The following is a 13,557-nucleotide window of genomic DNA, read 5'->3' on the forward strand; positions in this document are numbered from 1 at the left end:
TGAAAAATACATATCAACAGCCCTGCTTGTGGATTAACATAGATGATAATAAGACAGGAGTAAAGTTTTAGGTTTTCTTCTTTTAGCTATCTGCTAGTATAACTGAACAGTCTTTATCAGGAAAGGATTGTCTGGAATTTATGAAAAGCTCTGCTTAATCTCTGACTTAGATATGTTGCCATCAGGTTTTCTTCTACTGAGTTTGTGTGTTCTGTGCAAGAAGTAATTATGTCAAAGATGTAAATTGATACAAATAGATTCACTGGCCACACTTGCAATACAAAAAAAAATTATCTCAGAACAAACAAGGAGAGACAATTCTGATTTCAGAAGTACACCCCAATCTGCACATTGTCTTTGTTTTGTGTTTGTTGCTCTGCTGAGAGCTTCTCTCTTCCTCTGTCACAGTGAATCACATGAAGGTCACTCCCATGGATATATCCACAGCCTCTCTCCTCAACGTCTTCAATGGAAATGAATGTGGAGCGCAGGGGTCCTGGCAAGTTGGGGTTCAGCAAGACGTCACCCACACAAATGGCTGCATCGCACTTGGCATACGCCTACCTCACACCGAGTACGAAATCTTCAAAATGGAGCAGGATGCCCAGGGCAGGTACTTGCTGTACAACGGTCAGAGACCAAGCGATGGGTCCAGCCCCGACCGACCGGAGAAGAGAGCCACTTCTTACCAGATGCCTTTAATTCAGTGTGCTTCATCAGTACCCAGATCTGAAGAGTCACCAGAGGAGAATAAAATAAGGCTCTACAACAGCAGGGCACCGGAGAAATATCCTAGCATTCCAGCCCTTACGTTGGTGTTGTTTATTTGTACTGTGTCATATGGGGCCATTCTCAGCTAGAAGTGAAAAAAAACTTATTTTCATGACTACAAAGCCAGGATTCCACCAGACTGGGGGTTATTTTTCTTCCAAAAGAAAGAGACATTTATTTTCTTGATGCACTTGAATGCCTGAGAAACGTTGTTCTTTTCCTTAATTCCCCCCTCCTCCTTGAATCCCGAACGGCACTCGTTTGATGTTTGTGCTTTGAACTTCATCCAGTCTGATCCCTGGCCTGACATGACTGCACAAAAGTAATTGCACTTTAGGACTGCAGACTTCTGGGGGAGGGAGGGAGTCTCTTTGTTTGTTTGGGTTTTTTTAACTGCTGGGTAGAACACTACTATCCTGCCTCAGTCATCTCTGCCATCTTACCATTGTGGTACTCTTCTCCCCAGTGCTTGGCTTCTCATCAGAATTTAGGTCTGGGGAAGGGTTCGGTGTCGTGCCAGTACTGGGATAGTGGATTACCCCTCATACTTCACAGCTCTGTTGCAGATATGTAAATAAGGAGGAAACCCACAAAGATTTATCTAGCCTTTATCTTACAACTTCTAACACAAAAAAAGAAACACCAAATCAACAGCCCTCTGTTCAGATAGTGCTAAACAGTTGATACCTCTAAATAAAAAAAATACTCCGAGTAATTTAAGCTATTTTTATGATCTTTAAGTTGTAAAAATAACCAGCAGTTTACTATTTTCTTGTTCCATTTCCTTAGCCATCTAATTACTTTGAGGACCCCCTTTGTATCTAGCAAGTAGTTACAACGAAGCCCCCTTGAAGCCAGACAGAAGCAGCATTTTTCTGTCAGATGCAAACAGTACAGGTAAGTCACCGATAAGTAAGGCTGCAGGGACTTCTGCTGTTTTCCTGAGGCCTTATGTACTCCATATGCAGTATTTGTGCGTTGGATTTTGTGTCAGCCAGGTGGACAAAGTAAAGAAGCAAGCGGGGTCTAACATATTCTGCAACCCTATTTAACAGCATATTTTTAGTGATGTGACCTCACGTAGGGACAAGTCAAAGGTTTCAGCAGCAAGCATGCTGTGGCACCTAGTAGAGCAAGAAAGCTGGAAACAGACCTGCATCCGTCTGATGGAGGGAGACTGACCCAGTCTTATCATGGGGAGGAGCAGGAGTTGCTGAAGTGAAGCCACATCTTCCCTTTTCTCTTTGCTGGACTGTCCCAACGCATACCATGGTTTCACCAAGCTTAAATCATCATTGGTTTGGGGAAGACACTACTGGAAAAGCGTATAGGCACAGCCCTCAGAAAGCATTCTTCAGCAAGAACCTGCTCTGGAAGCCCTCAGGTTTCCTGCAGTGGGAAATACATCCTGTGTGCACACCAGTGTTAATCAGAGCAGGCTTTGGAGAGGCAGCAAGGAGTTACAAGTTCTTGGGTGAACCATGCTCCCCTGCTTTAATGGAGAGTAAGCTGAGGGCACTTCTTAGCCTTCTGGCATTTGGGCTGTGGGTTTTATTGATGTACACACGAGTTTTGGCTCACAGAGGGATCAGGAACCCATGTAAGATACATAAGGATTAAGGTCATTTTCAGCATCACAGGAAAAGTATGTCTTGAATAACTCTTTCAGCTTTACATAGGTGAGTCTCCAATACTGTCTGCTATAGCAAAAGCATTATTTGAAAACATAGCGACAACAGGGACTTTGCTAGCAAAAACAGCAAGAAAAAGCCATTTGTGTAGCAAACAGCTATGCTTAGGCTCACTTCTTCCTCAAAGTCCATGCTTCCCTGACAGGTTTTCCAAATTGGTATCAGCACTGGACGCACATTTCCTCAGAGTGGGAACAAAGCTGGTTCGCCTGGGTTTGAGACAGCCAGGTCAAATCACATCTTTCATGTTTTTTCCTCAGACAGATGGAAAGTCACAGAAGACTCACTATGAGTCAGGAACGGAGCTCAGGATGGCTCAGTAATCACCAGAGACAGTGTTCATGCACCTGATATCAGATCCTCCTTCAGCCTACTGAAAGGAGCTGAAAGCCAACTTGCCACAAATAATCAAACCCCATGAACAACAGCTGCTTTGATCAGCACTTCTTGATGGTTTTCTGCTGCACACAGTCAAACCTACTTGAAGAGTCAGTTCTGGATCAGTTGCTGGTAGAGAGGTAGCAGGAGCACAATTTTAACTAGCGGGTCAAAAAACAAAGCACAGTGCCTCTGAAAGACAAGCTAGGAACCAGGACAGAGTTTGGTTTTCTCTAGCTAGACCTGAGTTTTGTATTCAGCAGATTGATGCCAACATTAACTCCAAATGAGTTACTGAGCTATAACAAGATAGTTAAACAAGTCCTTTCAAATGCTAGCTTTGTTTCTTACTTCCGTTCAAATGGGATGATGGTCCTTAGATCACATGAAACAAGCTTCTTCCACCACCATCAACCATCTCCATGTTAGGTCATCTCATCTCTGGAAAAAGATATCAATGGCTGGGAGTTGTCAGATCTTGTTCCTTCTCTAGCAAGTGCCACACACAACTCTGTCCAGGCTGAAACCTGCCTATGCTTGTGGGGCAGGACTGAAGCCAAGAGTAAAGGAACTGTTCTGCAGCACAATGCTCGGTACTCATCAGGACAATGATCTACAATTTCTTAGTGCTTTGTGGCTCCTCTAGAAATTTCTTGATGTCAAAAATATTACAACAGTTTCAAGAGAAAGACCTGTCTGGTTCTTACCTCTAAAAAGCACAATCATGTCTCAACTGTATTTTGAATCACAGACTTGCAAAGATCTACATTTTCCATGGTTTACCGTTAACCTAAATACAAACATGACAAATGTAAAACTTGTACAAGAACTCCTTTTTCTGTCACCTGGAGATAGTTTAAACAGATGCGTTTGAAAGAGACCTTCATAATGCATTGCCAGAAATCTGATTTGGGACTTACCTAGTTTATTTGTAGTATTAACCAAAACCATAATATTATGTTCTGGGTTCACATATGCTGCACCAGCTTCCCTCCTTGTGCCTACATATTTTATCTTTTTTTTTTTTCTATTAGCCTATAGAAGCCAAGTTGAACAAAGTTGTAAGTCTTCAGACTGCAGTTTATTTGCCAATCCACGTTCTCTGCAAGGCTTCTCTTAGGCTACAGGCACAGAACTAGGAGCTAAGCTTCCTTGATCTTTTGGTTTCATCATGTGCTAAAATAACTGTTGCACAGCACCATATACATTCATGATGCAACATATTCCATTAATTTTATTTCTCCAACCTGACCTCATGTGCTGGCAGCCCTGGCTGCTAAAAAAGTTAAACCACAAGTGGTTTAGCAGCGGATAGCCTACAAACAGAGGGATTTGTTCCATACAGAAATGCAGTAGTTTTAAAAGGAGAAACAATTAACGTCAGTATCTTCAATAGCTGCCAGTGTTGAAAGGTGAAAAGTCTTTCCCTCAGCATCACTGTAAAAACCTACTCAAGGAGCCACCTGACAGAAGAAATGATAACCTGAAGAAGTTCTTGGGCAAATTGTTTTAACAGGTTCTGTTTAAGAAAAAGGACAAAAGGGATCAGAAAAATCAAACAAGTGTTCTTACTATGTTTCTATACTGTTTACATATTGTGCCTGCTGCCCTGGGGTAGAAAGTAATTTTTATGAACAGAGGTCTGTATTTTAAGAAATAATGTCTATCTTGCTTAAGTTGGAGTGTGCTTGCTTAAAGTGCAGGATTTTTTTTAAAAAAAAATCATTTTATTTTTGTAAAGTTATAGAAGGTATTTTTCTTTTCAACTATGTTCCAGATTAAACTGTCGGGGAAGTTTAAGCACCTGTTAAACTATTGATTGAAATAAAAAAATCCTAAGTGAAAAAATAAGGATTTCTTTGCCTCTTGTATGTGTTACTTTTCTGTTCTCTTGACTTTCTACCTATTATAAAAAAAAAAGGATACCCCAACTTGCCAGATCCCAGAAAGCGATAATCAAAAATCCTGCTGTTGAGTAACTTGTGCACAGAAAAGTTCATTTCTTACTGTCTACAGAAGAAAACATTTTTGCTTGGGAATTCATCAGTAGAAACAGCTCTGATGGACACCACTGGGATTTGGGTTTCACAGGACATCTTCAGGTTCTCTGAGTAAAACAGAGGCTGGAAGTGCCCAGCGAGTAATGAGAGCTTTGGCTTGCACAGAGAGTATGGTCAGAGCATATGTGTCAAGACAAAGGGCGGGGTTCAACAGAAAAAACTTTTTTTCATAAATATGAGATGTAAGCAAACCAACCAGCATTACTGCTCTATTATTTGATCTCACTTTCTTTAAGGGCTCCATCCTGGGGGAGGGCGTGGGAAGGGATTAAAAAGGACACTTTTCTTAAAAAAAGGAAGAAAAACCTGAAATGAACTGCAAAGGGAAAGCAAGCCATAGGATAAGAAAAGCATCTTTCCTCCGTGCACTGCTGTTTTGTTCCTGCCTCACTTGCACACAGAACGGAGGTGAAAGCAGTCAATGAGACTTCCACCACCATCCAAAGCTTTGAAGTTGACCGATTTCTGAGTTTTCAGAAGTGACTCAGGAGATCCCTGAAAGATGAGCTTGATTTTCAGGAACCATGCCCTAAATACAAGGCATTCCAAATGCAATAGCCACAGCCTGTAAAGAAGTGGCCTCCCTTTCACACAAAGCAGCAGATGTGGATGAATTCAGGCGTAGATAGATTCTGCGCGGCATAATTTACTCACTCCTGACACAAAAGGGAATACTAGGTAATGAAAAGCAGCACCACTCATTCTGAATGTTATAGTTTCACTTATTTTCCATAAATTTCCCTCATACTACAAGTATTTGCCAAGAATTTTTTCCTTCTAGTGTTCTCCTCTCATGCAATCACTGCTTCACTGCTGGGGTTTTTTTAATTGCTATTTGCTGCCTGCAATAAATAATAGTAAGGAAATGAAGAAACGAAATTTCCACGCCATTGCTGAATCAGGCAGAAACAAACACAGCCGTGAGGAATCAAATCATGAGTACCTTCAATAACTCCGGAAGCAGTGCTGATGGCCTGAGCAATTACTTATCAGGTACCTCCTCCTCACCCCTTTTTTCTAAGTCTGCTCCAGGGTATAAGAGCGGTCTGTTGGATGGATTCTATGGCACTAATAAGCCCCGAGGACAGTAATTAATTCCTGTGTGTCTTCCAGTAATGGGAACTGCTCGTGATCGCTGCCTCAAAGCGGGCAGACGTGATTCCCAACATCCTTTTCCCATGGGAATCATCAGTCCTCATCTGCTGCCTTTTCCAAAACAGTCTACTTGAAAAGAAGCAAGCAAGCTGTGCAGGATAGTGCTGTCTTCAAATAAAGGCACAAAAAAAAGCTTGGGAACAAAGCCTGCACTTGAAGTTATTAGGAATTAGATCTCATAGATTGACTCTGCAGAATTTGCAATCCCACCCACAAAAAAGCCCGTGAGATCACCTACTACGTACCTTCATCCAAAGGACACGAGCGAGACACACATGTGCATTATCAGCTTCTTTAAATAAATACCCAACTATCGGATCATTCATCTCTTAGCACCAAGCAGAAGCCTGAAGATCCCCCAAGATGAGCAAGACAATACACAGATATCAGCTTTGCAAACTGGTGGGAACAACTGGATCTTCCAACCAACACAAGGAATAGTTTTGTGGCTGTAAACAAAAGACTCGCAGAATCACTTAGGTTGGAAAAGATGAGCCAACTGCAAACGTAACACTGCTAACTCCACCACTAAACTATGTCCCTAAGCACTGCATTTACACGTCTTTTAAAGCCCCTGGATGGTGACCCTTGCTGGGCGGCGTGTCCCGATGCTCAGCAACCCTTTTGGTGAGGTCATATTTCCTAACATGACCTGAAAGGAGGTTGTGGAGAGGAGGGTGCTGGCCTCTTCTCCCAAGTGACAGGGCACAGGACGAGAGGGAATGGCCTCAAGCTCTGCCAGGAGAGGTTCAGGCTGAACATTAGGAAAAAATTTTTCACGGAAAACGTCATTGGGCACTGGCAGAGGCTGCCCAGGGAGGTGGTTGAGTCACCATCCCTGGAGGTGTTTAAGGGACAGGTGGATGAGGTGCTAAGGGGCATGGTTTAGTGATTGATAGGAATCGTTGGACTCGATGATCCAGTGGGTCTTTTCCAACCTAGTGATTCTGTAATACGCAGTTTAAACCTCTCCCAGCGCCACTTGAGGCCGTTTCTTCCTGTCCCTTGGGAGAACAGCCCACCAGCCACCTCTCCGCGACCTCCTCTCGGGTGGCTGTGAGAGGGACGAGGCTGGGCCCGGAGCCCCGGGAGCAGGGGAGGCGGCGGCAGAGCCGGGCAGACACCGCCACCTGGCGGCCCGGGCCCTCCCCGCCTCACCGGGCCTCGCGGCTTCCCCGAAAAACCCGCGGGAAGGCGGGCGGGGGGGGTGAAACCAAGCGAGGTGCGAGGTTCGCAGCCCCCCTTGTGGTGAACGCCAAGCGGAGCTCGAGGGAGAGGGAGACTAGGCACGTTTTGCCTTGGTCTGATAACAGCAATTAATTCAGAGCACTTGAAAGGGGAGGGGAGGGACTGTGGAGCAGAGAGGGGGCGACAAGGGGCGAGGGTGGCACCATCGTCTCTCATCAAAAAAAGAAAAGCTCATAGGAGACTGGGCAGCTGGGCAAAGTAACGCTTTTTGGCCTTTAAATCGCGTTCTCTATTGAGCCTGTAAGCCACTATTTGCCTTCAAACCACTTTCTTATACAGCAAATAAAAACATACACACATATTTTAAAGGTCTTCCTTTACATTCCTCCCTTTATATCCTTCCACATATTTTGAAGAGTCACAGGATCACTAGGTTGGAAAAGACCCCCAGGATCATCCAGTCCAACCATTCCTATCCATCACTAAACCGTGCCCCTCGGCACCTCATCCACCTGTCTTTTAAAAAAACACCTCCAGGGATGGTGACTCAACCACCTCCCTGGGCAGCCTGTGCCAGTACCAAATGACCCTTTCCCTGAGGATCAGATTAATACGATTTCATTCTGCCTGATGCTCTGTGCTCTGTCTTTACAAGAGGGGCAATACCGCCCGTGGGAGCAGTAGCGATAAATAAAAGAAATCACAGGTACAACACTCAGAAGAAATGTGAAGTTATGCTTTCGACAGGTAAAGAACACCAAAATGAAGCTTTCCTCTGGAACCTTTGCTACAGCCCTTTCTGCACGCCCAGTGCCATACGATCAGAGCAAAACTTTTTGAACCTGTACTGTTCAAAATAGGAATTCATCCAATTCCATAAGGAATATTGGGAAAACAACTGCATGGTCTAAGCTGTACCAATCATTTCTGCAGGTTTGGTTTTAAATTAACACTAGAAGAAAAACGCTATTACTAACCTGCAGAATTCACATTGCTTCAACATATTCCCGTCTGTCAAAAAATGCATATGTGTGAATGGCAACCAGAAAACAATTTTGTAGACATACAACATATGTGTTAAGTATTTTCTTCATCGAAATACCAAAATTTTTAATTCACTCAAATTGTACCCAAAGCTACATTAACTCTCAAATACACTGCATGTGCTAAAAAAAAATACTACATTTTGTCGTACAGTCTAACTTTAGACTACTGTTGGCTCACCTTATTATAAGAGCAAGTGCTTTAGCTTCTGTGATTCCAACCAGGACTAGGAGATAACTATTAGTGCATAGTTACATGAAAGGGAACATAACAGGACTGGGTGACCATCAGGCATGAGACTGGGAAGAATTTTCCTATAAAAATAGCTTCATTTCTTTAAATGTAAAAATACTTTTGCATTGACAGATGAGATCTTTGCACTTCATGAAAGCAGGAGGAAATACTTCTAGATGTTGGAAATTCACCTTGTGTCAGCATCCTCCTGCTTAAACCTCCCATTTCTCTTTGAAGGTTTCAAATTAATACTTGCAGAGGCTCAGCATGCATTTGGGAAGGAGTTCTGGACAACACAGCTCCCATTTGGCAAGAATGAGCGAAGTGTTTCTGTGCCCAGTCACCCTGAAAATTATCGATTTTTAAAGAAGCTTGAAAATTAGGAACAGTTAAATGATGAAAACGGATTCAGTAGAGGCAACTGAAGCTATGACAACATAAAGCCCTACAGCAACCCAGTCCACTGTAACCACCAGTTTGCATACAGCACCCCAGAAAATTTCTGTTCACAGATCAGACATAAATATGAATGTACACAGACAAACAGAAGTTTTGCATAATCCTATTATAATGCCTGCCCACAGGGGAATTAACGTTTGTGTGGCTCACCTAACGAGCCACACTGCATACATCAAGCGCCAGAGGATTCAGGTCATGAGTTGCTCTTTCCCTGATTTCCAAGCAGTAGCCAAGGAGCTCCGGAGGCCCCTGTGCATACGCTGCTGATTACATTGCTGAAAACACTTCCTTTTGATTAGCGGCTTCATTTCTACACCTCTAGTTCCACAAAGGCAACTTCTACGTAATTCTAGAAGTGGACTCCTAAAACCACAATTAGCTTATTTTTCTTAAAATTAATTGTCTAAGAGAAGCTCAGAGGTTAGTTACAACTCTTCAGAAGATCAGATTCCCTCTCCCGCCCATTTGCAATCATTAAACCATCAGTATTTGTAAAGTGCCTGAGCAGAGCAGGTTGAAGAGAGGATACATACATGCAGGGTTATACTTTCTTCCAACTTTTCACATTTCTCACTCTACTACTTAGCATATTCTTGCACCACCTCCTCCCCATCTCATCCTGCATACCCTCCCATAAGCTCACTCCAGCGAGGGCTTGTTTTTTCCTTCCGTGTCTGCTAACTCGCTCCCTTGTAATAGGCTTGTCTCTCACCCACACTGCTGACAAGTGTTGGGCTACCACCAGCATCTGCCAGGGTGTTTCATCTATGCCCACGCTTGGCAAGCATGCCAGCACTAACAGGTCAAACAGCAGCAAGCGCAACAGGTATCTTTGCCGCTCACTGGGCAGGCTTGCCCTGGATGGGAGTGCCAATTTAAATGTCTTTCATCTCAGCACTAATTTCCCTGTAATTTGAGGTAGTTGGTATCTGTGAAACACCAACCTCTCTATCAAACGTGGCTTGAATTAGATTTCAAATTCACACAGCACAAAGATGCTGCAATTGTGAAAATTTTGTTTCTTTAAGAAGTTAAGTTTTTCCACAAATATGCTGGCCTTCCTTTGCCATAGCAAACTGGTTCCTGTGGAGGTAGAATGAAGAGATAATTCCTCTGAATCAGGAAAGCAATCTGTTCTCATTTTCTTGAAGCTGGGACATGGAATGAGAGGCCCATGGGCTAAAGTATTACAAGGTATTTTTCAAGAAAGTGAGGTCAGAAAGCAGAGCAATGAATCATAGAACCACAGAATCACTAGGCTGGAAAAGACCCACTGGATCATCGACTGTAACCATTCCTACCAATCACTAAACCCTGTCCCTCAGCATCTCATCCACCTGTCCTTTAAATACCTCCAGGGAAGGTAACTCAACTACCTCCCTGGGCAGCCTGGGTGCACTCAATGCCTTCATCCAGTTCATTGATAGACATTGAACAGGGCTGGACCCAGCACTGAGCCCTGGGGACACCACTTGTAACTGGCCACCAGCTGGATTTAACACCATTTGGCACCACTCTCTGGGCCCAGCCATCCAACCAGTTTTCCATCCAGTTTTGAAGTCGAATGCTGCATTGGAAATCCAAGGTTGCAAAATCCTGGGCATGAATACAATGAAAATCCTTCTCCTGGCATTCTCCTGGCCATCATGTTTGAAGCTTTAAACCCCGAGGCTGGAGAGAAATGCCCGTTCCCAGAGGCCACAGCAACTTCCAGCATGTCTAGGAGGAAGGCAGCACATACAGACCTTTCTAACATCCCACCTGTCCTGTGAAGACAAAGCCATTGACAAAGCCACCTATGAGGCAGTCCACCTCGCTCTTCTCATGACCACCTCTTCCTACCATACTGCTTTCTTCTTCACTCAACACCAACCACTCCTGAGATGCGGGGCAGTCATCTCATATTTATAACTCCTAAATGCTAAACTAACCTGAGGTGATGAAGGCAATCAAGGAAAACTAGCTAGCACATGAGCTCCCACCTTCTATGAGCCACTGACTTCCTTATCAAAGCTGCGCTCTTTAGTACCTCTGATTATAGAAGGCTATGTCTCTATTTGACCCACGGTTCAAGTTTTGTTTTCTGTAGACTTTCCTCCTAAGCCTGTCCAAAACATGGTTCTATAAACCAGACTGTCCTACGTAATGATTTAAAGGAATGCCTCTCAACCATTACAAAACAGAATACTATCTTTATATTCAAGATAATTACTATGTTCTCATTATCTGTCAAATCGGCCCTCATACCAATGCAAAGTGTCCTGCAGTCTGAAAAGCAGTAATAACGGCAAAGCGTTTACTAATCTGAGTGAAAACACATCACTGGATTTAATCTCTGTAAGAGTCTACTATTGCTGGAGCACCTTTACTTCCAGGAGTCAAACACACTAAGCATTTAAGAAGAAGTAGTGCTTGACCCTTCTGACCCTTGATGATACAAACCTGCCCATATCATCTGTATCTGGAGTATCAAAGCAGTAAGGGAAAAGCATTCTGCCACTTCCATGGGCAGAGCAATATATACCATCACTAATGAGGCACTTAACAGATTCAGGACTGTGTGTTTTCTCTTAACTGAGAAGTACAAACAGCACTGTCTCCACAAAAGTTTTTGTTTCTTCTTGCTACAGACACACTTACACTCTAAGACTACAAACAGCATTCCACCACTGCCAGCTACAAAGATAGCTACTGTGTAAACACAGATTCAATACCCTGCTGGCAGTGTTATCAACATTACATAAACTGGTACCACACTTTAAGTAAAAGTGCACTGTAATATGGTAGGAGATGCTTATACCACGATTTAGTTCTACCGTAATTTGTAGGGGATGAAAAAATTATCTCATCCAAAGCAGTTTCCCGGACCAGTTCACCATGCAAACACATAAACCCTTGTCCCAGAAAATGAAGAAGAGGCACCAACCTTACCATCTAGCAGTAATAGGAAAGACACACAGAAGATAAGAATCAATTTTGCCTTTGCACAAGACCTCATTTCTACATAGCCATTTGTCACTTTTAAGTGACTAATTTTGTCTTTAGGGCAAATAAATACAAGTGATAACACCATCACTACCTCTGTTTATACAGCCCTGTCAGGATGGGCGATTTTCCTCAAACATACGCAACCTGCATTCAGAAAGAAAAATACAACAGACCATCTTCGATCATATACTTGGTTACATTATTTGAGTGCTCCTTTAACAGAACTTCAGGCAGGAAATAAAGAAATACGTCTCATTTAATTGTCATCAGTTTCAGACCTTCCTACAGGAGCTTAAAGCCTTGTGAAAACAGACCACTGTATTTAGCTCCCTCTCTTGTCCAACATTTAAGCATGCCACCAGACTAAAGCTCCCAGAGAAGCTCAAGATCAGCAAAGACAGTCTCCCTGGCAGCAGTGACTAGTGCTACACATGGATGCAAATTTCAAGACACATCCCGCAAAGTTATTCAACAGGAACCAGCATAGAGTACAAAGCAGTGAACTTATGTCCACACCAACATGGCTAAAAAGACAAGCTACAGAATTTCAGTCCTATCTGCAAATATGAAACAGGGTATTTCAATATTATACTGTTTATTAGGATTGCTCTGCAGCTGCGTAGTAGCTCCCGTTCCATCTTTTGCAGAGACTGTAGTACGTGTTTCCCCTGGCAAGTCACTTCAAGCATAAACGTCTAGGGACTCCAAATGAGGAAAAAAAACCCTCTTGGTAACAACTATTATGAATAGTCAGCACCCTCAGTATTGCCTGGATTCTTCACTCCAACATAGTTTTCATCTAAGGCAGCTTCATGCTATTTATCTTCAGTACCTAGAAGCAGGGCAGTTACATTGGCTGTGAAGTGGCAACACACCTATTTAACATCAGCAGTCTGCAAAAGGTACATAGTCAGGAAGAAGTTCCAAAATAAAAAGGACACTACTACATTTTTAATGGTTTATTAACACTTCAACTTTTAATATCTTTGAAGAAGGCCTGAAAGATAAGTTTTGCTTATTGACTTTGTCTTTTCCCCTTCGGCAAAATGCCACCTACCACCTCCTCCCTCCACCCTCCTTCCTTCCAAGAAGATAATGAAGTTTGAAGCTAGTGTTTGGTTGCTTCTTACACGTAAATTGGCTTCAATCCTGACAGCAAAAACATGCAAGCCTGGGCAATAGTGTTTGTTAACAGCTTTTAGAGAACGTGGAAAAATGCACCAATAACTTGTGCATTGATACAAATAACTTCTTCTGTGAACTTCATATATAAGTGGGTTAAATTTGGTACCCCATATCACTACAGAAGTTACATCTTCTATTTAACTAGGCTTTTTATTTTTCCCCAGAACCATCCATCACACTAACCTTTTTTAAAGTGCTATATTCATAAAAATTTTAAAATACTACTTTGATACTGTATACTTGTTCCATCTTGCCCTTTTGAGAAATCAGAAGAGCAACCTGCAATGCATATTTAACTGAATTTGCGCATTTAGCCTTACATTACTTTATGGACATTGTCATCTGATCATATCACTAGGTGCGGTGGAGAGACTTATTTCCCTGTGCTTACATACCCAAGTAAG

General features: G+C 42.8%; 1 protein-coding gene across 1 annotated transcript in view; it reads left to right on the forward strand.

Moving 5' to 3' along the window:
* The window catches only part of APCDD1 (APC down-regulated 1), a 31,122-nt gene extending 29,306 nt beyond the window's left edge, over window positions 1–1,816 (forward strand). Inside the window, exon 6 of the mRNA XM_069853169.1 lies at window positions 409–1,816. Within this exon, the coding sequence (XP_069709270.1) occupies window positions 409–860 (452 nt within the window). The 3' untranslated portion in view covers window positions 861–1,816. The remainder of the gene's footprint in view (window positions 1–408) is intronic.
* The last annotated feature ends 11,741 nt before the right edge of the window (window positions 1,817–13,557 follow it).

This window comes from Phaenicophaeus curvirostris, chromosome 3 (assembly GCF_032191515.1).
Source record: "Phaenicophaeus curvirostris isolate KB17595 chromosome 3, BPBGC_Pcur_1.0, whole genome shotgun sequence".
Lineage (NCBI taxonomy): Eukaryota > Metazoa > Chordata > Aves > Cuculiformes > Cuculidae > Phaenicophaeus > Phaenicophaeus curvirostris.